The 27,386-nt window shown below is 38.1% G+C and overlaps 1 protein-coding gene and 1 long non-coding RNA gene across 3 annotated transcripts in view; one reads left to right on the top strand and one right to left on the bottom strand.

The window, feature by feature from the left end:
- Positions 1–27,386, top strand: part of LOC135710374 (START domain-containing protein 10-like) — a 67,176-nt gene that overhangs the window by 13,195 nt on the left and 26,595 nt on the right. Inside the window, exon 2 of one of the 2 annotated variants that reach the window (XM_065232932.1) lies at positions 17,347–17,694. In XM_065232932.1, the coding sequence (XP_065089004.1) occupies positions 17,403–17,694 (292 nt within the window). In that variant the 5' untranslated portion in view covers positions 17,347–17,402. Of the gene's footprint in view, positions 1–17,000; positions 17,695–27,386 lie in introns of those variants that run through there. The other variant, XM_065232933.1, reaches the window with a different exon arrangement.
- LOC135710379 (uncharacterized) overlaps positions 21,601–27,386 on the bottom strand; it is a 163,238-nt gene continuing 157,452 nt past the window's right edge. Inside the window, exon 3 of the long non-coding RNA XR_010518416.1 lies at positions 21,601–21,637. This is a non-coding gene — a long non-coding RNA (uncharacterized LOC135710379). The remainder of the gene's footprint in view (positions 21,638–27,386) is intronic.

Here is a 27,386-nt window from a genome sequence, read left to right as displayed (position 1 = left end):
TGTCTTGGACAAAGTTGCAGAGCAGCTGATTTTATGAACATTTGCTAAAGACACCAAATTTCTACATTATAATTCTGTAAATTTTTTTTTCAATATCGGCGTGCTCAAAATATCAAAGTTCAGAATATACAATTGATGAACAAACCCATTGATTACATTTCAAGATAATGCATTTTTTACATAGTTGTAAATTTTAGCATGAGTAAGTAGCACACTCGTAGCACTCATTGGTTTATAACTTGAACTAAATATTTCTAAACGAGATTTGACTAGGTTCCCCTCGGTACCCAACGCTCAAATTTTCAGAAGTACTATTTTATAAGGTGATCTTCCAAATACAATCAGTTTTCGGCAACATCAGGGCCCACCTACCCTATTTTCGGGCCATTGAATATGACGTCACAAAAATGCAGGATGGGCTACATATAACATTGACTATTTCGACTCGAGATTTGACCCCTGGAAACCCAGCGCTGAACTTTTCAGGAGTACTATTTTATAATGTAATCTTCGAAATTCAATCGGTTTTAATCCCTGCCAGGGGCCGCCTACCATCTTTTCGGGCCGTTCAATATGGCGTCACAAAACCGTCCGATGGGCTGTATATAATATTGACACTTTCGAATCGAGATTTGGCTTGGTACCCAAAGCTGAAATTTTCAGAAGTACTATTTTAGAAGGTAATCTTCAAAATACAACCAGTTTTAGACCCCGCCAGGGCCCGACCACCCTCTTTTCGAGCCGTTGAATATGACGTCAAAAAAACGCTTGATGGGCTGTATATCACATTGATGTCAATGAATAACATTGGTGTATTCATCAAAGTTGTATATTTTAATGATGCCAACAATTTCTTAGAACATGATAAATTGATCAAATTTGAAAAAAAAAACACTAAGGCCGTTCGCAATGCTGAGTTTCAAAATTGTTTTAAACTACTCGTCAATTCTATAATTTGAAACTGTCAAAAATAAAACTGCAACACGATCAGCGCAACGCACAGTTCTAAAAGATGTTTGTAATCATCAAGTTCCATAAACTTTACTCTATGAAGTTCTCCGTTTTTTGTTTGTGAAGCTCTTCGAAACATCTTTAACGCATCCAAAGAAATTTGAAACAGAATTCCATTCGTGTTTCAAACTCGCTCAGAAATAAAACAGAATAGTCGAGCAGTTGCAAATCTGGTGCAAAATAGTGCTCGAATAATGAAACTGCAACCCAGCATTGCGAGAGGTGCGTTTCTGTTCTAGTTTCAAATTGAAACAGTCCTTATAAAATACAACAGCATTGCGAACGGCCTAAATAACGCAAAACACACAGTATTAAGGTAGTCTTAAACAGAAAATCTATTGTAGCTCTAAATAGTTATGATACAGAAATTTGGTGTCTTTAGCAAATGTTCATAAAATCAACTGTTCTGCAACTTTGTGCAAGACATGGAAACATTATCCCGTAACTGGAAAAAGTTAGAATTTGGATGTGTAATACTAGCTTAAAAATTATTCAGGTGTGTATTTCAAAAGATGCGGGATATAATTTTGAGCAACTTCTCCCAAGGCACCCGTCTCTAAAATGTCGAAAAAGAGTAGAAAATATGTTTGACCGTCATTATTCATATTCGTGCCACTGTGCAGTGGTGAGACCACCCAACCTTCTAATTTGAAAGTTCTGATTGACCATTAGCGGCGCCGGTGGTGTAGTGTTAAGCGTGTAGTAGGCCTGGGTTCAATCCCAGTCGGCGCCGCCGGAATGTTCTGAGGCATAACATCTCTGATCAAGCCGTTGGTCCCCGGTTCATGAGTTGATGGGTCGATAGGTAGGGTCCAGGTGTGGAAGCTGCCTCCTTGGCGTCGGTAGCATTGCACCTCAGCACGGAAACAAGATCGCCGGAAAACAAATCAAGAAAAAATATAGATGAATAGCTATAAATAAACAACAATAATATGGATTTATTATTTCTAATAGGGTAAATGACGGCTTCGACAATTCCTTTATCTATTATTGTTTGAGCACCCAAATAAATAAATAATTGGAACACCCGCACCGATTATCAATTTATGTGTTAAAAAGCTAAAAATACTCTAAGCTGCACTTTAATTTATTGAGATAGAAAAATAATATTGATCGGAGACCTTAACGTATGTATGGCTTTCCTAGGTTGTGAATCTTGGTGTTATTTTGGGACACAGCGCTATCATGGCTGTCATCGCCGCATACAACCGAATTATCACCTCAAAGGTCCAATTTTTAATTCAATTGAAAACTTTGTCACTGTAATCGGATTGAATGGAAAGTTTCTTCTCACATTCCCTTCGAGGTCTGATATGCAGTCCCGATACCTGAAAGCAATTAAACAGGGCATAAATCAAAAATGGGCCAGTATACGAAATTAATACCTTCATGCCTGCACACTTGTGATGTGGGCCATTAATTAAATCACCATGCTGACATTGGCTGTAGCACAAATAATTAATATTATCCTGGAAACATCTGCATCTATGTAACCCTCCCCGATGCTTTCGTTCGTCTCATACCGCAATAGTTATAGAAAGAAGCTGAATGGAATTGCTCGCACATAGGCCTATCTTTTTTGTACTGTCCATCTCCGGAAATCATGATGTCTTCTTATGTCAATGTTACTTCGTATGGATAGAGGATATATGTTGCGACTTCAAAATACCACCGATAGCCATAATTGTGAAGTGATGTGTTATAATTATCAAGCTGGTCGGCGGATTAAATTTCCCGTTTGGTCGATATGTTTTACCATTGGGAATTATTTTCGACTTACCTGAGATATTGTGCAGCGACGTAGGGAGGAAAGTGGCCCTTACCAAGAGCGATAAGACTAAGACAGAGGAATGAACTACAAGAATTTCTGCCCAGCAACATTTTCACGATACTAATTTCGTTAAAATTTATTCAACCATGCGCATTCGGCAGGGAGCTCCTAGAGAATTCTGGAAAATATTCCGTGAACTGTTTCATGGTAATCCTGAAAAGAATTCATACTATGGTTGCATCGCCTGCTTAAGCGAATCCTGATTCATCTCCTACCAAACTATCCAACTCCGTAGCATCTATGGGGGCGTCGGTGAGCTGGCCTCCCGTTAAGTAGATGTTACATCTACAATATCCTTGCTTTCCCCGTAATTGAGAAGATGGGCGTGGTCGGCAATGGTAATGTTCATGCTTTTCCTGTTCTGAACTTTGATTAGAGAATTATTCACTCCCAAATAGTTTTCCTTAAGCAATCATAATAAGAACGTTAAAGTTCATACATGACAGTTGCCAGTTTGCAATATATGAATTACTCCGTTACACACGTAACGCACGCTCGCACACAACGCATCAGCATATTTCCTCATGGACTAACCAATGTTGAACTTCAAGTATAATATGAATAATCCATCCATTAAAAATCCAGAACGTACTTGAAACAGTGGATTTATCGATAAAAACAACAAAATTACATCACATTATATAAATATATATATTTTACAGGTTATTTATCTTCATGCAGGACATAATTTAGATGAGATTGGATTCCCATTTTATTTTTAGTCATGTTAGTTATGCATCATTTTTTTTTTCATTCTTGAAAAATATCAAGTATCATTCCAGCTAAAAATATTTATTTGCATAATATAACCTGGAAATGTCAGTGTCCACCTTATATTGGGAGCTGAGGAGCTGCATCTTATTGTATTTAAAATAATTATTATTTTCATTGCAGAATACCAGTTTTTTATACATATAAATGTATTTTCATTATTTCGTATTTTAATGTTCTAATATATTTCATTTCTCCATTACATATAGGGGAATTTACGTATTCTCGGCAACCTAAGCAGCGACCTTCTTTCTATAGCCTTTTTCTCTAAAGAACGCACACATATGCAGTATTGGTTTGTATTCAATCTTTTGCTGCCAGCTGCTCTAACAATTTCAGTCGAAAGAATTGTCAAAAACTGTTTTGAAACGCTTTTACAAAGCTCCAATCTTCTCTAGTGAGAGCGAGTATTGTCGGCAACCAGTTTTTCTTCGGCAATCGTTCCATTTGAACTGCATGTAAATCTGCTGTTCTATTATTGGCAACTCGAAATCAGCTATAATTTGTAGTGCGTGTGTTGCATTTCAAGAAAACCTTGCTAGATTGCTTTTTCTCAGTGGTAAAAATATAGTCAAATTGAAGCTGAAAGCATAAAGAATCGTTTGCATGCATTCTGCGAAGTGTTTTCGTAAGAAAATCCAGTGAAAATAGTGTTTCAATTTGTGTTGCCGAAAATAGTCTGCCATGCCGAAGCCGTCATTTCCCCTATTTACTATATATAAATAAATACTGGGTTGAGAGGGAGCATCATTTGACCTGGAACTTGACGATGGAGTGTTATGACAACCAAAGTCTAGGAAGGAATAAACACTATCATTTTCTATATCCTACCGATTCGATTGTGATGGTGTGAATTTTACTCCAACACTTTCAGGGAAATTGACGCGCCCTTCTTAAAAAACCATTCTGTAGGAAGTTTAATAAGTATTGCGAATTGCGTTATTCGATTTGTTGGAATGTATCGTTGGAAGGAGATTCTTAAATTCCCGTGGATTTCGCGTAAGTGCCTCTGCTTACGGGTTCACCCCTCCGTTTTTGGCCCTTCATACAGCGATATTGTGAATTCAGATCGATAGCACAAATTGATCTTGCTGTTAAGTGGAGCTGCATACAATACAAGATCTTTGAAGGGATGGTCGATACCTTACATACATTTTGCTATCATGGTGCCTTTTTACGTCTATAATGTTGCAAAAAATAAAAGTTTCATTCACTCCAAGAATTTTCAGCTTGCAAAATATAACACACGAATTTATACACATCAATAACATCATCGATTTGAAATCTAAAACTAAAGAAATGTCTTATCCTAAGCTGACATTTGCACACACTTTAAAACAAAATTTCTAAGACTGCGACTTGTAAAATCTCAAACATGGATAATTTTCGAGACATTGGATGTACAAAAAGATTATTGCATTCTTCTAACAAAGAGAAGAAGACAATTGTGTGTTTCTGAGATACACCAAAACATTTTTTAAACATTTAAACAAGTCGAGAAATATTGGAGAATGCGATTTAATGAAATATCAAAGATTTGTGACTTAGAAGTAATCTCATATTTTTAAAAATTGTCTTCAGTGTCAGAATCCTTAGGATCTACGGCAACTTTAGGTTATTCAAGCCTCAATAGAGAAGGAGTGTTTGGACTTCCAAAATCTTTTATTTTCCCTTGATTTGTTTTCCGTCGATCTTGTTTTCCGTACTGAGTAACAATTCTACCGACGTCAAGGTGGTAGCTCCCACACCTGGACCCTACCTATCGACCCATCACCTCATCGATCGGGGACCAACGGCTTACTTCCCTTCCGTAGGAAGGCGTGATCAGAGATTTTATGCCTCAGAAAATCCCGGCGGCGCCGACTACGATGATCACCTTAACTCTAATTTATTTACATCCTATTTTCTATTTATCTACACTTATAAAATCTCTTGAGTAGGTAAATATTCATTAATAATTTACCTCCAGAAATCATACTGATAACAAAAATGAATTCGTGCGTTCAACCTTCATGTCCATTTTCTTCAGTGACAGTTACTCCGCGTCATCCTGTACACGGGAAAAAAAGAGTTCCCATATTCGTGAACCACAGCCGTGAACCATAGTTCACGGTGTATATTTGAGACAATTTTGTTCTGGATAGCTGGCCGTGATTTTTAGTTCACGGTCCGTTCCCGTTTTCGGGAACGGATTTTTTTTCCGAGTACATATCGAACCCATCAACACATGGATCGGGAACGAACGACTTTATCTCCCTTCAGGAAGAAGATGTAGCCCGAGATTTTTCGTCTGAGAATATCCCCCAACACCCGACGACCAACGACGAGGATTAAACCGCGACCCAATGGGATAAGAAAGCAGTCACGCTTACCGCTCAACCACCGGCAACTTCGAAACCTGGCTATTGATTTTATTTTAATTAGGAAAGGGCCATCATTTTCACTAATTGCCAAGGGTGCAGTAAATTCTCACCACGCCACTGGTAATGTGCTATCCAAATAATTTACAAATTCATCAAGAATTTACAAATTCATCATGAATTTACAAATTCATCAAAATTTTACACTCAATGCCATTTTTACTCATTATCAAGCGCCAGAGCTGGTACCGGCTTGGAAAAAGTGCTTCTCATTTATGGAAATTTAATATCGCGCTTTCGTTTCGCAAACTTTAGGTACTTGATAGGACAGCGGATCAAGAACCGGAGTGGAGTGACCGTGTGGGACGAAAATTATGCTCTACGTCGCCGGTCGGCTACTGGAATGAGCTTCCCGTTTCCCTTACAGCTATAGCAGGCAGAGACACATTTTAATATGATACACAAATGGAAAGCCTTGGGTACAGTAAGATCATCCGCTTTGTATCATGCTATCCCGAGGGTGGAAAATGTTCAGCCGTATGCTCGTGCGTGTGTATGTGTGCGTTGGGTACATTGGCTACGGTAAAACTGACAACTACTGTGGCTGGTGTGTTGAATTGAAACTGCTGCACAAGTCCGCACGATGACAACATCAGACGGAAGTTAAGGCGTTTGTCTGTGTTGGCTATATAAGCCAAGCCACCCCCTTCGCATAGCTGCTCGCAAATGCAATATCGTCGTGCTAGCTACCGTTATGACTCAAATTCCGAACACTGAATTTTTATTTATGGAAACCTATATTGCAATATTTTTTCGGAATCATTTCAGTAAAGATTATAAGTAAAGTAAAATTTAACTGTCACAAATCATATGCATAAGTCAACTGCCCATTAGAAATTTGTCTCAAAGCGGTACATGGGACCGAAAATGCATAAAATATCAAGCTAGATGGCGCGGCGTCTGTCAGATCGGGGCACTATTAAAACAGACAGGGTGGAAAATTAAAATGAACGGTTATGGGCATGGGAGTACAGTTTTATGGAAAGTAAACATTTGTGCGGTATAATCCTTTGTGTCTGATGTGGATTTTTGGGTCGTCGAGGATTCGGTACCTTGTTCAGTATAAGTGAGAGATTCACAGGCAGAATCCGTAGCAAACAATGAATGTTTTCCACGAACTATTGGGAAAGGGCGATCTGTGGTAATATGCTACTTGCGGCGTCACCTGTTATTCAGGCGTACTGTGAGTGCCACCAAGTGATGGTTTGATTCCCGCGCGAGCCGTGTGAAACTTTTCGCATCGCGAAAATTTCTCTACTGGTCTACTGGGTGTTGTACATTCTCCATTGTCTAGTGTTAAATGTTCAGTCTGTGCAACCTTTAGGTGAAGACACTGGATGTATAGAGAGTCAATTATCTTTTTGACGTAGGACTACGTCTGTGTTTTCTATATGGGGGTACACTTGGTGAAAACCGAAAATGGAACATGTAACGAAATTATGAAAGATTTTGAATGTTAATAACTAAGCTGCCCCTGGACCAATTTCAATAATTTTATCACTAATCGATCAGAAATATTTCTACAGATCGATAGCAATGCTTTCGACTGTTGATTTTCAACAAAAAAAAACTATTGTCCAAAAGTGTCGAAATAACTAACAAATCCACCAACTACGTACATGTAAATATATGTTGCTTCCCAACACAGTTATCAGAGAATCGTTTCTTGACGTCTAATCATGTCGATGTTGCATTGCTGCTTCTCCAACACTGTCATCAGAGAGTCGTTAGTAGACGAAACAAGTCGAAGTGGCGTTCGCTTCCGACCTCCGGCGTATGTGAAGAGGGAGGAAGCAATTACGTAAAAGTACTAATTTATCTGACCAGGCATAGAGAAGAACCATGGCGTGAAACAGGATCACAAATTCGCCGAAAAAAGTGTTAAGCGTCTTTCTGCTAAAGGCTAACTTGTTGAGATAAGGAGTTTAACGAGAAAAACTAAATAGGAGCTTTAGCTGGGTGGACACTTATATTCTGAGGCCTTCCAAACTGTCGCAGACACCAATTCAACCCTTGTCCAGCGAAGACGGGTCGAGACTCTTGCGAGTGCCCAATCATTAAACCGAAGAATATGGGATTGTCCGGTCCGATTTGCTGATCCAGCTCCCAACACATTATCATCTTCTTCCAAAGGCTTTAAGCCTGTACTATCATCGACACTTTTCAGGGCCACCAAGATTTTTCATTAGTTAAATTTCTGAACATGTCCCAACTAAAATTCATATTAAAAGGTTCTTTTCAGAGCAACCATAGTCATACTAAATAGTATAAACAGAGAGAACCTCACTCAAATTCCTAATCCTACACAAATCACAAGATCCTGCTGCAGTTAACTAATAACATATATTATATAATACCACGTAGTCCTACGTCACCATTGCGTACAACCCTATAGGGCTGTCCCTTGTAGTTTTTTATTTTTTTTTTTTCTCACGATGGGATTTGACTAGTGACAGCTACGATCTACGTAAACACTAGGGTTTGGTACCATAATAACATCATGGAACAAAGGGCCTAAATAACTGAGGGCCTATCACACAAAGGGCCTCACACTGTCTACGTAGCTTATGGATAACCTCTTAACTGATTAATAAATTTATGGGTCAACATAATTAATAACTTTACCAACAAACATGCTGTGTATTACAGGGTCCGGTTATTGATATGAAACTTAATATTATGGTCATTACTTGAAAAATGTGAGGGTTTCCATAAACTATTTGAAACTCAAATCAAATTTTAAAAAAATCCCGTGGTCAATAATAATTTAGCACACTATTAAATTAATGTCAATTCAAACCCGTTATAGCGGCGCCGGTGGTGTAGTGGTAAGCGTGATTGCCTCTCACCCCAGCAGGCCTGGGTTCAATCCCAGTCGGCGCCGCCGGGATGTTCTGAGGCATAACATCTCTAATCACGCCTTCCTTCGGAAGGGAAGTAAAGCCGTTGGTCCCCGGTTCATGAGTTGATGGGTCGATAGGTAGGGTCCAGGTGTGGGAGCTGCCTTCCTGGCGTCGGTAGCATTGGTGCTCAACACGGAAAACAAGATCGACGGAAAACAAACCAAAGAAAAAAAAAAAAAAAAAAACCGTTATAATTGTGTTGATTATTACTAGATGACTTCAAGTTGAATTTATTTCTACTTGTTCTTCTTTCCTTTATTTAACGTCGGTCTCTGTTCCGCAATCTAGTGCCAATCACCGACGGACATCGATTGCCATCCATTGACGGCAATCGAATGTGCAGGAAGGCAGCTTCCACACCTGCGTAGGATATCGCACCCATTTCAACACACATGGGCCGGGACCAACGGCTTTACTTCCCTTCCGAAGGAAGACGTGACCAGAGATTTTTATGCCTCAGAAAAATCCCACCGACCTCGGCTGGGGTTGAACCCAGACCCATCGGGGTGTTAGAAAGCAGTCACGCTTACCACTACACCACCGGCGCCGGCTAACTTGTTGACCATTTGAATTACATGTATGCTCTATTTACCTTAACGCGGCGGTAGTGAGCATTTGATCTTCTTTTAAGACCTATATCACTAGATCCTGGCTATCTGGGAACTCTTCGGATTAAATGTCTTCGGTCAAATTAATCGATACGTCAATGCCTTCCGGATGGTGAACAGAAAAGTTTGAAATTCTTTCCCAACATGGCGCCTGTGTGCATGTGATTTTCTGAAACATTATGATCTCCTTGAACTCCTGATCATCTAGAAAGTTGCATTCTTCAGCAAAGCTTAATCTATCCAAAGTAAATCACTTAGGATGTAAGCAAGCCGGCAAAAGAGCTCCATATAGCCTATCTTTGGCATGAGTACAGTCCGCAGCAGGTGAAATTATCCAGCAGGGGAGGATTTGGCAAGTATCTACGATAGTTTATGAACAGTATCACATTTCTTAAAAGTGATAAATTAGGACTTTCCTTTGGTATGTTCAAAACGTTTGACGGCCATATTTAATTTCCACTACACCCAACCGGGGGATGTAAGATTCACTTAAATTATGTGGGATTTATCATCAGAGGATGTTAGTGAATGTTAGTGAAGACCGCCTGAACCGAGGATGCGATATACCTAGCTGCGGTCCAATGCAAGAAAATTGGAGATCGAAAAATGTAGAGTGTATTAGTGAGGTAAATTAGTAATGTCGAAAAAAAAAGGGAAACAGATTGCCGACTGGACACGAACCACGAACGTTGCGATTATCAGACCTGTGCTTTCTCCACTGCTCTCTCCATGCTTCTGAATATGGATAGCCTAAAAGCAAACATGGAGCGCTCATTTTCTCGCATACTCGACTTCGTATGCTTTTTTTGCTGGAGAGATTCGAGGCAAGTGTGTGCGTCGTTCTACAATATTCTAAAATGTGCGTCGTTCTACAAGCTTTCTGTTATAGTCAAAAGCGTAGATAGAACACGAAATAAAAAAGACAAAAAACCATTACATCGCCTGCATGGTCAATTTCTAACATTCGTCACGATGTTCATGAACAGAGGATGATAGGAAATCGAACTAACATTCATTGTAATAGATTTTTGGTTTGCGTGTGTATTATGGATTTAAGAAAAATGCGTATTTCGTAGGCTTACCTCCTACCGGTTCTCAAAAGAAGCACATTTTTGGAAAGGGCGATTTTTTTTGTGTTAGGAAAATCATGTATCATGTATTTTTGCTTGTGCTTCTATTCCTGCAATGAAGTAATATTCGATGGACAGTTCACACATTTGTTTTAGCATATTTTAGCATTTTAAAGTACTCAATCTTGACATTTTTACAAGGCCCATATCACCCGCTTATGAAAAGACCTAAATGTGAATACAGCCAACCTTTGCTAAAAAAAATTGCTTTATTGCAAATTTTACATGGGGTTATTTTTTAAGTTCAACTATATTGAAAACTAGTCTGGAAATTAGTTAACATCAATTAGACACATCAGTCTCCCGTCTACTACATTACAGACTCTGTATTAGCGGTTATTTATTACAAATCTTAGAATCTTGAACAGCCCAGTTAAGTGTTTTCATATATTAATCATTGAATACTCAGTTTTCCCCGAAAATTACCAGGATTTCTCGGGTCACAAACCACCCTGGCAACAAATTGTGAGCCCCGTATCGTGGGTAGATCACCTATGCCTTGTTGATAGTGACAATACTCGGATTTAGCGGCGCCGGTGGTGTAGTGGCAAGCGTGATTACCTCTCACCCCAGCAGGCCTGGGTTAATGGCGCCGCCGGGACGTTCTGAGGCATAACATCTCCGCCTTGTCGTCCAAAATTAGCACTGAAAAAAATCCACGTTTGCTGAATTTCTAGCGTAAAACCGAGCGTAAAACACACGAACAGCAAACCAATATAGCAAATAAATGCCGTCGAACCGTAGAACCCCTTTAGATTGAACAGCTAAAATGGCACTTACACGGCGCTCATTTAGAATTTGTTTGACTGGCCGTTGGTCCCCGGTGTTTAAAGCCGTTGGTCCCCGGTTCATGAGTTGATGGGTCGATAGGTAGGGTCCAGGTGTAGAAGCTGCCTCCCTGGCGTCGGTAGCATTGGTGCTTAGCACGGAAAACAAGATCGACGGAAAACAAATCAAGAAAAAAAAAGACTCGACTTTGTCCACCGAGGATGATCTTGAAACAAGGAAAAAATGAGTTAGTTAGTCTTCATCTATGTGATTCCTTATCTTCGTTGTTCCCTAGATTGAAGTGGTTAAGACTATGTTTCTGATGCATGGTCATTATCGGTGTCATTCCTTAATTTTGTGGCTAAGAAATCCAATTTTGACTTTCAAAGGGTGCTTCAACACTCCGAAGGGTATGAACAGCGGGACCTTTCAATTAGAGTCGGATCCTTGCGATAAATTTAAGAATGACAACTGTAAAAAAAATCGAATACTCCATCATTTCTCAATAGTGATGGAGTAATACGACATGCACTAAACTAAGGACACGGTATAAACTTACAATAGATCAAATTACTGGTCGCAGTGGTGTTAGGTCCCGAACAGAAGAAATTAACAAATTGGGAGATCTGACCCTTCATACTTATTCAAATTCCGACAAAATTTCTCAAGTCCGCATTTAGGGAAGAGAAGTATGATAATTCTTAAATGAAAGAATGAGTTCATGCGATACGTTTTCACTCATGCCAGATTTTTCACCATGGAACCATAACACATCACATGCCGGTTATTACACTATTAAATATCCAAACAGCTCAATATGATTTTCTTCAGCAAGCAATGCCTCAACTATTGATATGGTCTTCAATGATTCATGTCAACTTTGTAGACAATTGGTTACCCATGCTGACGGATCTGATCACCTTCGAGTAACTTTAGAAATTTCCCAACAAATAATTTCTAATCCAAACAACTCTACTTTCAATTCCAGAGCTGATTGATCTGACTACTTCTACACACTAAGAAAAAATCATGTAAATTTCGGTGCTCTGAGAGTGATATACGAGTGTCAATTTTGACATAAATTTATGTCATAACAGACGCGAAATATAGCTCAATCAAACGTACTTTTCATCGAGTAACGAACTTTTCAGTCTCGGAGCACTTAATATTACATGACATGTTTGTTTACGTCTCATCTTTTATGTCAAAGACGGATTCCGTCACGTGTAAAATTAGTTATTTCTAAGTGTGTATAGTTGAAGCAAGAGCTGCTTCAGTACCAAAAAGCGAGGTTAAATTCGATTCACTAATAATAGACGACGATCTTCAGCTCTTGATCCGTCTGAAAAATGTTCGTAGGAGGCAATTTCAAGGAACACACAATCCTGCCACGAAAGATATCTGGCGGGATTTGCAAAAACAAATTAAAACGCGATTCTCTACCCTGAGGAACATAACTTTTGAAAATAATGTTTCAAAATTATACCCAAGTTCCAAACCCTTTTGGAAGTTCACAAAAATTAATAAAAAAAAAACAAATTTAACCAGCGTATGTTCACAAATTACGTATCGCAATTGGGGGAGGACGGTAAAGCAGAAGTGTTACAAATTGTTACATTTTGTTGAGAGGGAAGGAGGTGCTTGGTAGAGTTACGCGTAACAATTATATTTTAATAAATGTTGTATGTAGGCAAAAAACTGATAAAGCGTTTGATTTTGAAGAATTTCTTAATTTTTTTGCATTTTGTAGTAGCTCCTTCGTGATTGATCATAACTCTTTTTTTAAATTTCAAAAGCTGATTTATGTATTTTATTGTTTAGACTTATAAAGTAGGTTTCATAAGTCAAATTTTTGACTTCCATGGTAAATCAAAACATCATAAATGGTTCTAATGTTTGTTTTGCTTAAGGTGAAAGTGGATCGGTTTAGAATGACTCACTTCATTGATTTTATACAAAATAACGCAGTGCTCAATCGAACAAACTCTTCCGTGCAATATTAAATCACTAAAATGTCTGAATATCTCTAGCAATTTTTACAAGATTGATTTTTTGTTTAAATTTTCTAAAAACCTTTTCAAAGTTCAATTTTAGTCCCACAATCATAGTGGTCGCTAACTTTTCTCATCAACTACACAAGTATTACGTTTGAAAAGTCACATTTCACTCCCACACCATGCAAACCATTTTTTGTAACGGAATTCCAAGCATTAGATTTCGTTTTCCTAAGCAATCAACTGGCTTTTGCATGTATCTGTGCGTAAGCATGCTCCAGGTTGAAGAACAATGTGATTTGGAACCCTCGCAAAAAACAGAGAAGTGAAAAAAAAGCCACATGACGGGGCGATCCATGAATGAATTAACAAGAAAAACCATCAGCACCGTCAGCAGGATCATGCTCGCACGTTTTCCATTCGCAATAATTGATGCATATTTAACAATTGTATTAGATTAACGCCTCATTGGGACGGTACTAATGGATATTTTTGGTTGCTATTGAAAATTTAGTCGATTGCTGAATTTATGTATGGGCCCAAATTAGGGACACTTACGCCGACATTTCATACATTTTCCCTATCTATCAATTCGAAATACTTTGCAAAAATTATCGATAGTTGAAAACGGATGCTATTCGGCAATGTCATCTATGAAAGTGCATGAAAATAAATAGTAAAAATATTTCTAAATTGAGAGCAAGTCGTGTTGAAAACGTGTGTATTTGTTAAATAATAAAAACAATTCAAGTGTGTGTATGTGTAAGCTAATTGAAGGATACTCTGTGAATGTTTCAGCCTATTTAATGGAGGTTTTCTGATATATCTGGATATTTTTAAAGATAAATGGAACTATTTTAGAATCACCCACCTTTGCCATTGCTAAAAGTAATTTTTTTTTTTCAAATCCAAAGGTTCCTCAATTTTCACATGTTGTTTCACAAGTATTTGAGGATATTCTGCGAAAATTTCAGCCTATTTGATGAAGTTATGATGTTGATGATGTTATATCTTGGTATTGTTAAAGATAATTAGATAAATTGAACTATATCTTCAAATATTGTAGAAATCATCCACCTTTCCCAAGTAGCACAATTCTGTCCCAAAAAGTCGCTGCAACTTGTTTATAACTGAAATAAGTCGAATAGAAGTTTTCAAGACCAATTTATAACACGGGTGCTGCAAGTGTTGCCATTGATCAATAAAATGTTTTTTAAACCAATTTGATCTTATAATTTATCAAGTTATATCACAAGTATTTGAGTATATTTTGTAATAATTTCAGCCTTTTGATCAAGGTATTCTGATATATCTTGGTATTTTTAAAGATCATTAGATAAATTGAACTATATCTTCAAATATTGTAGAAATCATCCACCTTTCCCAAGTAGCACAATTCTGTCCCAAAAAGTCGCTGCAACTTGTTTATAACTGAAATAAGTCGAATAGAAGTTTTCAAGACCAATTTATAACACGGGTGCTGCAAGTGTTGCCATTGATCAATAAAATGTTTTTTAAACCAATTTGATCTTATAATTTATCAAGTTGTATCACAAGTATTTGAGTATATTTTGTAATAATTTCAGCCTTTTGATCAAGGTATTCTGATATATCTTGGTATTTTTAAAGATCATTAGATAATTTCACGAACTTCGGCAGAACTTCCCTGAACTTCGGCAGAACTTCTCTGAACTCCGGCAGGACTTCACTGAACTTCAGCAGGAGTTCCCTGAACTTCGACAGGCCTTCCTTGAATTACGGCAGGACTTCCCTGAGGTTCGGCAGGCCTTCTCTGAACTTCGGCATGAGTTCCCTGAACTTCATCAGGACTTCCCTGATTTTCTAGAATTGAAATGAAAGGACTCCCTGAACTTCAGCAGCCCTTCCCTGAACTTTGGCAGGACTTCCCTGAACTTCAGCAGGATTTCCCTGACCTTCGGTAGAACTTCTCTGAACTTCGGCAGGAGTTCTCTGAACATTGGTAGGACTTCCCTATAGTTCGGAAAAACTTCCCTGAACATCCGCAGAACTTCCCTGAACTTCAACAGAACTTCTCTGATTTTCCGCAGAACTTCCCTGAACTTCAGCAAGACTTTCTTGAACATCGGCAAGGCTTCCCTGAACTTCAGAAGGACTTTCCTGAACTTCGGTAAGACTTTCGGCAGGGCTTCCCTGAACTTCATCAGGACTTATTTATTTAATTGTACAGATATTTTCTAGGCTAGGTGTCGAATTCTATGTCTGTAAGTAGACTTACTAATGTTAAAATCATATACATAAACGTTTCATTAAACACACGACAGCACAAAGTCCACGGTTCGTTGAATCCATAGTTGGTCCGATGGGTAGGTTGCCACAGAAGCAAGTAACTACGTAGAACTCTTTGAGGAGCATTGATGTAGATTTGGCTCACAAGAGAGTTGCAATCCACGTCACCGTTAAGCAATCCAAACACGAAGAGTCGCTGAAGTAGTTTCCTCCTTGCTGCCAACGTGTCCAGGTCAATCAGCCTTCTTTGTAAGAATGGTAAAATAAGGGTGAGCTAAACTTGTACACTTTTTCATGTTGGTTCATTATCTATCTCGCCATTTGTCTGTTTTCCAAAATTCATGTCTTTAAAAAATACTAGATCATCCAGCAGAACATTACCATCATGAACCGCTCTAGGCGTTAGCTAAACAGAATCATGAAAAAGCGTACACGGAAAAACAAAACTTACTATTGAGTTGTGCCTTCAATTCGCTCTCACGTTTGGTGTGAAAAAAGGAAGAGCAAAACCTCCCAATAGGGATCTTCAGCTCTCACGTTTGGTGTGAAAAAAGGAAGAGCAAAACCTCCCAATAGGGATCTTCAGCTACGGGAAGTTAATTTTAATTAAGTGATGCACAACGCAACATTGAGTAGTTTGAAGTTGACTACTTCAAGCCGTTTAACTCAAAATTAACTTCCCGCGCGCGAATGGAACGGGTGAATGGAACTCAATTACAGGTACTCTATTTGTTCCGTGTATGAATGCAAATGTAATTAATATAAATTGCCGAAATTCCATCACAATCTTCCGATATCCAAAGACCAGCTTGCTAGCCAATACAAACGATGCGAAGCTTGGTTACCTTTCTTGTCATCTATTCCTTCTGTTATTATCGTCATACATATTTATACCACCTATTGAGTCTAGGAGGATTTATGCCTAAGCAGCTCACGAGTAAAGCTATAAGGATATTGATTTCCAAAACAGCTTTCGGCAATTCGAGACCAACGACATGGTAAACATGAATGGTATATTAACTATGGCACCGTTGAGTAATAAAATCCGATTTATGGAAAAAAAAATATTTATGAACCATGTGGGTGAAAGTCGTATCATATGTATTCTTCATGTAATGAAACGCCTCATATTTTCCGCTGCGACTGTAAATATGTTGAAATAAATGGTAAAATTGAATCAACACACCATCATCAACAAGACATGTCAGTCATTTTCCTTTACAAAGTAATTACATAATTTCAATCAAGTAGCCATCAGACTATGTTTTCAGCTTTGTTATTAGTTTTCCTCCCTAAGCTAGCGGCTCCATGCTGCTCTGACATTTCGGATGTCCAAAATTCATCGAAGAACAAAAAAGTATGTGTAAGTTTGATGAATCATGAAATGGTCTTTAACTACGGCCGTCACCGAACCGGAATATGATGACCGTGCAAAAAGGCCAGCAAATATTCGAGACCTTTGCCTTCCGGGGGCAGTGTTTATGTTTGTATGAATTTGTGTGCGCGGTAACACTCGTCCCAAATCACGTTTTTCCGGTTACCACCATAATTTGATTTCGTTGTAATACCCTGCGGATGTCGTATAAACGAGAGTAATCACGAAGTAAATGTTTGTTGTCGTCTCCCTATACCTCTTTTGCAGTTTACCGAGACCAAATCTCTACAGTACAAACGGAAGAGTAATCATCTGGCAAAGGAATGGCACGGGTAGCTGAGGACAGTGACTTTGAGGCGCTGAAGCGACTAGTGGACGATCACGAGGGTTGGACGCTGGAGCTTTCAAAATCTGATACGCAGGTGTACACACGTCCGGTTCCCGGATGCAACTTCAACATGGTGAAAATTCATACCGAGTTCGCTGACGTAACGGCGGATATCCTATTCGACGTGCTGCACGATCCGGATTACCGAAAAGTCTGGGACTCTCACATGCTGGCTAGCGAGGAAATTGGCATTCTCAACGTGAACAATGACGTGGGATACTATGCGAGTAAGTACCTATTTATGGTCCATATCTATATGCTTCATGCCCGGTTTACACTTATGCTGGTTCAGTAGCGACGATAATTTTTCTGCTGCCAAAAAGCACCATCAGGATGAAGTAAGTGTTGACACAATGCGAGCAGCTGACCATGCTGGAAACCAAAATGTCAGTTAGCTTGCAAATTCAGGAGCGCCTAAAACTGGCGTGAAGATAAAAATAATTTTCCGGCAACTGCTGAATTTTGCTGGTGACCATTTTTGCTAGCAGCTGGCACTAATGTAGACCGGGCGTAACGAAATTTTATTGAACTGTTATAAGCGAGTGCTGTACTGCCGTTATACGCAAAAGAGTCCCACGGTGCATAAGGATTGCATGGAACATGGGACAGTTATGCGTAGAACGGCAGTGTAGAAGGTGTTGGTTTTGCGTTGGGCGTTGATACTACTAAAACACTCCTTTCATTTTCGTTCGTCAAGGACGATAATCAAATTATCTGCCTGCTACAAATCAATCACGACAAAGATGTGTAACAAACGATGATAACAATTTCCGGATACAACGTGTTCCGACACATTACTGGAACCAACTCAGAAGAACGAGACGCAGGGACGTGGCAGTGTAAAAATACGACGGAAAATTCCATCGAATTCCGAGAAGAGAGTGAACTTCTTACGTTTGATATGCCTAGTAGACTATTGAGCATTAATTTTGTTTTTCGTTTTCCTATGAAAACACTTTCTACCAACTCTCGTTTCAACCGGTCTCGCGATGGTATTTATATGAAATTTCACACCGTTAAGGGTATTCATAGGAACAATTAAATTTAGAAAGCCACTCGAAAAATGAAAACAAAGTATCCACTTTAGGAAGCACACTCAGTCCTGAACCTGAAAGTACCACTTTCTCTTGAACTGTGTCGTGTGAACTTCGCCTTCACCACTTCTCAGACAGCGAAGAAGAAATGGAGAATGTGAAGGACACTGGAAACGGCTTTTGATCAATCCTCGTTGCCTCCCATGGGATTCGAGCTGCGCTTGTTAAAAACACAGTGCCCGTCAGTGCTATATGGTTGGAAAATGTTTATCCACCTGCCTGACGGTGATCTGGCTTCTCAGAAAAGCTAAAAAGAATGAAATATACCTTACAAAAGTGCTTCAAGGCAGTCTGCGAGAGGAGTTGGTAAGGTTTTCCTTGAACCAATTTAAAAATTTAAATGAAGTACTAATGCAATGAAAACTATTCAGATAGTTGTATTGTTTACTAGGAATGATTGCAATTCTTGTACACCCAACGGTTAAACGTAAGATTATATTACAGTTATGTACCATCTACAGAACTGAAAGGTTTCACCGCATGAACAGAATCTGTATTTGTGGTTGGCGGAAGGGTTTTTTTTAATAATTTCGTAAATTTATGTTCGGTACATTTTCGAGTGAAGTATGTTTCTTTTCAATGCACTACAACTGGAAAATATAGATAGAGCTGGAATTAGGGCCCAACAGTTTTTGTAAACAATGACTTTTATAGATGATTAAATCATTTTAGAAATTTTCTAGAAATTCAAGGCTTGCCCACGCAAACTAACATCCTCATCAGGTAGGGAAAGACTTCCCCTATCCGATGGTTATTTTGGTTCCTAGAAGTCATTGTTCACAAAAGCTGTTACGCCCTAATTCCAGCTCTATCTAGACTTTGTATAGGTTTGACGAGATCCGGGTCGTTTTCTGCCATTTCTGAATCAAATTAATGCAAAAGTGGAGCAATTTAAATTCATAATGTATGAATTCGCTACATTGGACATCGATCATGAATAAGTTGGTGAGTTTGTTCCAGTTGAAAAACATTCTTATAAACTTATTATCATTGTTCTGGATTCCCGTTTGTTACCTGGAGGGATAACCTCAATCGCGCCTGATCTGTTGTTGCTAGTAGGTACGTGCTATGAGCAAACCGAATAAAAAAAACCCATAAACGAACGATAACCTCTATAATAGTACTATTCCACAAATGGTTTGGATGATACTCGGAACACGTCGTTGAGAAAAATAACCTAACAATTTTATTAGGGAAGGAATCAAAAATATCTCCAAATGACAAGCGATCAACGAACCGAATGATAACGCAATGTCAGAATTGGAAAGCAATAATGATATAATATTCTTCCTTTTTTCATGACAAGCAGCCCGTGCGACACAGCTCACTCGGGGCGGTAGCTGCTTCACGAAGTAAAGCCGAAGATGATACACGTGTGTTAATGGTTTTTTTTTTTTTTTTTGTCTTTTATCGATTCAGGTCAAGCTACCTATGTCCTCATCCGTGTATATTGCAACAAAGCAGGCAAGCAATATATCATTATCCTTCTACCACTAAGATCGAGCTTTGTTACAGAGCGAGTTTGTCATGGTAGTCGTAGCAACCTTTTTGGCTGTATCGTTGGTTGCTTTATGTGTTTGGATTAGCTGGTTATGAGTTTAGCTTTTGCTCATAATTCGAAATCCCGTAGAGCGTGGGAAAAGTTAGAAAAATTGGTTTTTATTTTAGTCAATCCTCGATCAAATGATGGTAAAGCAGGTGGTATTTTAAGTCGATGTGTTTGAATCTGCATCATTAGACTTATTAGACGCCATTGATTTAAATTAGTTATGTTTAGTTTCAGCTTTTAGATAAAGGAAATCAGTCATTTAGTTGATTCATTGTGCAATTTTACTAGTTTTTATCAATCACGTAGTAGCAAGTCATGGTATGTCTCCAAACAAGTTGATGATTTTTCCCATACAAATTTCAACCTGCTTTAAAAATGGATATATGTTGACCAATTTGACTCAAATTCGAACCAGAGACTCAGGTTCGCATAGGTAACTGCTGCTGCTCTGTGACACAGATGATTGTTAAAAAAAGTGTCAAAATCCTGGGCACCCTACTGTTCAAGCACATAACGATTAAGGTATATTTATGATCTTAGATTTTGCTCCTCTTATAAATTTTGCACACTGTGACAACATAGTTTTTCGAATTTTCTGCACCCACAGTACGATATATTTTTACACTATTTCATGATCTCAGTAGCCTTAGCAATCTTGGAAAAGGTTGTGGAGTTAATGCCTCTTTTAAAAATTGTTTTGGCCTAATTTGATATCAAATTAATTAGCGGCTGAAAATTGGAATTTTCGATTTTTCTGAAAACGACATCAAGTCAACTTACTCGCAACTAAAAGTTATTGAATTCTGACTGCCGATACTGAGCGTCAGTTATAAACAAAATATACAAATGGATATTAAGACTTCTAGAATTATGATATAGTTAAAACACAGTTGCTTGATCATGTCATAAGATTACCAATCTCTTAATTAATTAATTAATTATTAACTATTTCATTTGATGTTCTAGAATGTTCTAGATCGCTATATTATGTCCAATCGATGCTCTGGATTATGACGTATACTAATGCAAAAAATGAGCGCTCAGTGACTTCATTGTCGATGTCGTCATTTATCATACGTTTTTATTTTAGCTCCATTTTACGTCAAAATTTTTAATTCAGATCTATGCACTGAAATCCAGACACTTAGTCTTTAAAAGTTGATCATATATGCCTACCATGCTCAAAGTAGCACTTAAATTGAAACATGTCACCTTATGTCATCGTTCATAATCATCACACATGTTTATTATGTTGCAAATTCTTGGCCTAAATCCTGTGATCCATTAATAGCTAGCCAGATACCCATATATTGAGCAACGTTTCACAGCTTGAGGCTATATATAATGAAATTAACAAAGCGCTTATAAATACCGTTACTGCCTTTACTTGCGCAATGTACAGTGAATATTAGAAACCCATTCTTTATTTAAGTTTTAAGTATTTAATGTTTGCTATACGCGGAAAATTAATAAATGAAAATACAACTAACCGTTTTACACCACGAGACGGGATAAGTCCTTTACAACCTGTAACGAAAAACAAAATATATTTAAAAAATATTCTTTTCCATATAAGGTACACCGGGGCAAGTTTAAATGCGGGGTAAGTTAAAATGGAAATCATAACTATATGCAGAAGTGAGTTATCACTGAATTATTTTAACAGTAAAATATAAACTTAAACGAATCCTATGAGTGTGAAATTGAGTAGTTACAATTCATAACTTACAAACAGCTAAGCGTGCTCCTCAGCTTTGCTTATTTTAATTTTATATGAAATTTACAACACATTATTTAGGGTTGGTGTTCCAGTAATAGTGGTGTACCTTTAGTTACGGTATGAAGGTTGTGCCTGAATAATGAGGGAAAACTGGATAACGTTATATTTCATCGATAGCTCACCTAAAATAAAGCATATTTGCATTTATCAAACATAAAATTACCCCAAAAATCACGGAAAACAATTGATTTCCCTTAAGATTTTGTCTCCTTTGCACCTATAGTTGCAGTAGTGGAACCCATAAGAAACCAATTCGTTCCACTATTATAGGAACCAAAGTTAGCAACTACCACTACTACTGGAACCGTGTTCCCATTAATCGAGGACAAGTTTTCGAAAAATGTATACAATTTAATTACGATGTGCTATTTTTCTAGCAAAATAGAGATTGAAATCTATAGTTTGACGTATAAAAATTGTATGTACATCGTTTATTTTTTTTTAAATAAATTGTCTTAGTTCCTCCACTACTGGCTCACCCACCATACGCATTGCTTCGATCTTCTCAAAAAAGTTGACTTTTCTGTATTTTACCCATCTAGGGAAGCAAATGGAGGCTAGTTGGAGTGATGATATAGAAAAACCAGGGGACAAATGAAGTTCCAAAAAATATAGTCAGCATTTCAGCTTGCCCCCCATTTTTGCACGATATGGGGCAAGTTGAAATGGTGTATGTTCCATTATCAGTGAAATAAATCATTTCAATATGTTGAAGCACATTAAGCTTCTTTTTTTCCTTTGGTTTGTTTTCCGTGCTGACCACTACTGCTACCGACGCCAGGGAGGCAGCTCCCACACCTGGACCCTACTTATCAACCCATCAACTCATGAACCGGGGACCAACGGCTTAACTTTCCTCTGATCAGAGATGTTATGCCTCAGAACATCCCTGCGACGCCGACTGGGATTGAATCCAGGCCATTTGGGGTGAGATTCAATTACGCTTACGACTACACCACCAGCGCCGCTTAACTTAATAATGTAAATGTATAAATAAATTGACTACTAACCGAAATTGATAAACTAATGGTATTAAAATCAGCGGCTACGTGTCTACATCGTTCTTCCTGATTACTTACCATATTCATGATAAAAGATCCTTTTACGAAACTTTTGGTGCAAAAACATCCGGCTCATGTAACTTTATGATTATTCCAGAGGGCCTCAAAGTTCAGCTTTATTAAAACCGTTTCAACTTGCCCCATTAGTTAGGTCTATACATTTTCCAATCAACCGGCCGATGACGATTGAGTTATCAGAAATCCAATTAGGCACGCTTTTCAACCAATCTGTCTCAGGCGATCTGGCTTGCGAGTGAAGCGTTTTTGAAAAAAATCAATTGATTTCAACCAGTCATCAGTGACAGACGAGTGCACCATTCGTGCATTATTCATGGTGGCTACAATGGCTATTCCGTGATATTGTATTTCGACAGTGAGCATTCATAAGGGCGAATACGCGATGATCGATTCTCTTCATCGATTTTCTCTTTGCATTGCTACAGCTAGGCGAAACAATTTTCTAGAATTTGTTCAATGCAGAGTAATAACAGGTTGTATTGGCTATCAAAAGCAACAGCAAACGCAACGAGAAACGTTAAATCTAGCTAGTTATTAACAAAAGAGAAAATTGACGAAGAGAATCGATCATCGCGTATAGGCCCTTATGCATGCTCACTGTCGATTTTATCTCAACACTGTCCGTTATTAGTTTCAAGCTTTCCGATAGCAGAACATAAGCGGCGGTATAAGTCAGGAGAATTTACAAACGTACCAATTGACAAGATGAAACCATACCATGATGACCATTGTGCATAGCCCCCGAAGTGGGAATACGCAGATATGGAAGATTACGTTCTCTGTCAACTGTACGCTGTTAAATGGAATACCCATGACAACCCTCAGACTGGCATGGAAGAAAAATTGAAAATTCCATCATTTTAAGTGTCTCTTGTGAGTTTGTTATCTACCTACCGAAGTCTTTCGAATATTTGAGTAGCAATATATTTGAAGGCTACACCGGAGGCAACAAGTCACAAAACTGACAACTCCATTCAAATAGCCGTTCATCGCATATAACAATGAGCAAACCCTTGAAGAGATTGACATTAAATTCGCTCGGGTCTTAGAGCAGTAAGTGACCAATTTGTGTCGGTCGAAATTATGATTAACCAGTTTTTTTTTTTAACTAGTTCATTTATTTGGAAGGCTCAATCGCGTTAGCTTTATGGAGCCAATAATTCATTGTTTATTGTTTTTGCCAAAATTCTATCTATTTCTAGTAGGAGTTGGGCCCAATACTCGCGGCTTACCCGAGGTTAAAGGGGTACATTGTTGAAGGATAGGAGAGGGTAGCTTAGGGGTGGGGTTTCGTTGTCTCATCAGAGCGTTGTCAGTATGAACGGTAGTGCGGTTCTAGCTTCGTCTGGAGTTCGACCAGGTATGGTGACCAGTGGGCGACGATGAGATTCATCGAAACGGTGGGGATGATTAACCACTTTAACCATAGTTTTTGGACAAATATGAGTTGGCAACTGAAGTGTACCAGATGGTGTCTGGTTGATTTTCCGATATGTTTGAGCAAATTCAATCAACTATCACAAAACACATTATTACTGCCCAAGCGACATGATTTTACGGACAAATAAAATGTAGAGGTAAGGAGCACGCGACATAAGATATATATCCGTTGCTTATATATTTATTTCATTGTTTATGGGGGTGATGATGCCACTAAGAAACTTTAATTTGACCGTTAAATACTTGTTCGATGAACAACATGCGAGTGTTATGTATGTTTTTCTGTGTCTGAAGCATAGGCTACCCAAGCATCGCAAAATAGCTGATAGATCCTCCCGGAAATTGGGAAATATTTTTATCTAGCGACCAAGGAGTTTCTTTCAATGTTCTCCGCAAGTTTCTTCAAGCTATCCTCGGACATTTATATCAGCTAGCCACTAAAATTTATACCAGATCTTCCTAAAAGTTATTTCCAACTTATCCAGAAAGATGCATCTTATTTTCTCTATTCTGATATTCCCCGGAAATGTCCTCCAGCTTCCCCGGAAATTTTAATATTTAATTTGGGATGTTTTGAATATTTATCTCTATTTCGGGATGTTTATTCCAAGTTCCTCCAGAAAATATATCCAACCCGAAGTTCCACAGTCTCTTCTTACGTTACGTTAGGCCTGAAAGTTTCAACCAAGCTTCTCTGGAAGCTTTTACAGACGGCATCCAAATAACCAAGAAATACCTTAGTTGCCTTCTTATCACCCTTTTTGCAATGTATGCAAACATTATATAAGCCGTATGGTAGAGTTCAAGACCAACAATTGAAATGGCCTTAACTCCATTTTGTAAACAAACCTTGTAAGGCCATTTTCTCGTGAACCGAAGTCCGCAAAGGCAAACCAACATAATGAACAGGTAGGGGAAATTCTCCTCAACCCGATTGTGGTTTAGGTTTGCGAATGAAGGTTTCGGTTCGCGAGAAAATGGCCTTACAAGGTTTGTTTACAAAATGGAGTTAAGGCCATTTCAATTGTTGGTTGTCATGATAAACTCGCTCTGTTACATATCAAGACTTACAATTTAAATAACCCTAACTCCATTTTGTAAACAAACCTTGTAAGGCAATTTCGCTCTTTAATAAAAAAAAAAAAAAAAAAAAATGAAGATAAAGATATAGAGTTATTACCACGTTTTAGAGACACTGTGCTTTTAGTAAGTCAACTTATGAATGTTATGATTTCAGCAAGAAATATTATGTTAATGGACAGTAACGTTTACCAGTTTTAGGCCTTGGTAGTCATTGGATTGGCCCTATCTTAAATTTAACACTTTTACATTATTTTCGAACATATGTTTTGCCATACATCGATGAAAATAAAACCATGCCAATTTATTTCAAATTTGATGATCTGGTGGGGGCGACCCCAGCGTAGTGGTTAACATCCATACCTCTCACGCCAAAGTCACGAGTTCAAATCTCACCCCGGACAAGTCACGAATGACCCAAGAGTGTTAAAGTGACTATAATAATAAATAAAAAAAAAAAAAATTCAAATTTGATTAGGGTCCTAGGCCTAAAAATTGGATCACTAATGTCAAGACTAGTACACTAACCCTACGTAAAATATATCCAAACGATTACTTCCCCATCCAAGCCTCTTTGGTGCGAGTTCTCAAAATTGAGTAATGGAACCTTACTTACTTTTGGCATCCCACACTTTAGTACCTAGGTGGGTGAAATAAACTTAATTTTGGGTTGTTTTTTCTTAGAACTTCATGACTCGGGGAAGTCTTCCCCTACCCGATGGTGATGTTGGTTTATGTGGCGCTTTTTCCAGTCTAATGAATTGGATTTTTATTCTGTACATGTACAAGATTGAAGGGGTAGAAGATACATCGATTGAAAGGCCTGTGTGTTAAATTTGATGATTGACATTTTGATAAATAAGCCTCAAAACACATCTATTGTTCATTTTGCCCTCACTTCCTCTACCTATTGATTATTATCCATGCTGAAATGAATACAATCCACTGCAGACATTTAATGATTCAATTAAGAAAATGGGAGATACATATATCTGAACGAAATAACTGAGCTTCAGCGAGAAACAATCTTTGATAAATTATGACAGCATCTGGAAAATTTACGAACAAGCAACCCACGCGTCAATATGATTGAATTTATTTTATCATTTGTCATACTGTTCAGATTGATCCCTTGGGAATGAAAGGCACTCTTTTTCTTACTCGTTCGTTTTTGTTGATTGTATCTACACTTTGTAATGATTCTTCTGAGAAACATAAATGAAGGAAGTTTGATTGTTTCTGAAACTTGAGCTTCGTTTTCGTGCATACCTCTAGCGACAGTATATTAAAGCTGAGAACTAGGCACATACTCATGGTTAGATTTGCAATACCGCTCTGCTCCGTAATGCTAAACGTGATAGGTTGATCGTTGAAGAGGCCTACCAGTCTCCAGATTAAAATGTCTTTTATAAAACAATAAGTAATAAGCTTTGACGTGTTTTATTAGTACATGCCTTTTCAAAAAGTACTAAAAATAGACTTTACACGAGATAACTTCATCTGACTTGTATTCTTACCAAACTTTGAAATCCTTGAATATCTAGTTCGTTTATTTGGAAAGCTCAATCGCGTTATCTTTAAAGAGCCGATAATTAATTGTACATTGTTATTAACAAAATTCACTTATTTCTACATATGTCTAGTAGGAGTTGAGCCGAAAACTCGCGGCTTAAGAAATCCTTAAATATTTTCTAGCTGAGGAATAATTTCAAACCAATTTTGAGAATATTTTTTTCCCTTCAAAAATACATGTCCAACTGACCAGACTTTCCTCGTAATTTTCACTAAATCACTCAACATTGCTCTCATCGTGCTAGAAATGAAATCCCACTTGCAATTTATACACGCAACTACGCTTGATGGCTGAGGAAATTGAATGGACGCTGAAACCATCCCT

The sequence above is a fragment of the Ochlerotatus camptorhynchus genome, unplaced genomic scaffold (genome assembly GCF_037179485.1).
Source record: "Ochlerotatus camptorhynchus isolate MF236.1 unplaced genomic scaffold, CSIRO-AGI_Acam_v1.1 ptg000379l, whole genome shotgun sequence".
NCBI lineage: Eukaryota > Metazoa > Arthropoda > Insecta > Diptera > Culicidae > Ochlerotatus > Ochlerotatus camptorhynchus.
Note: the sequence above shows the minus strand (reverse complement) of the source record. Positions and strands in the feature narration are given on the sequence as shown.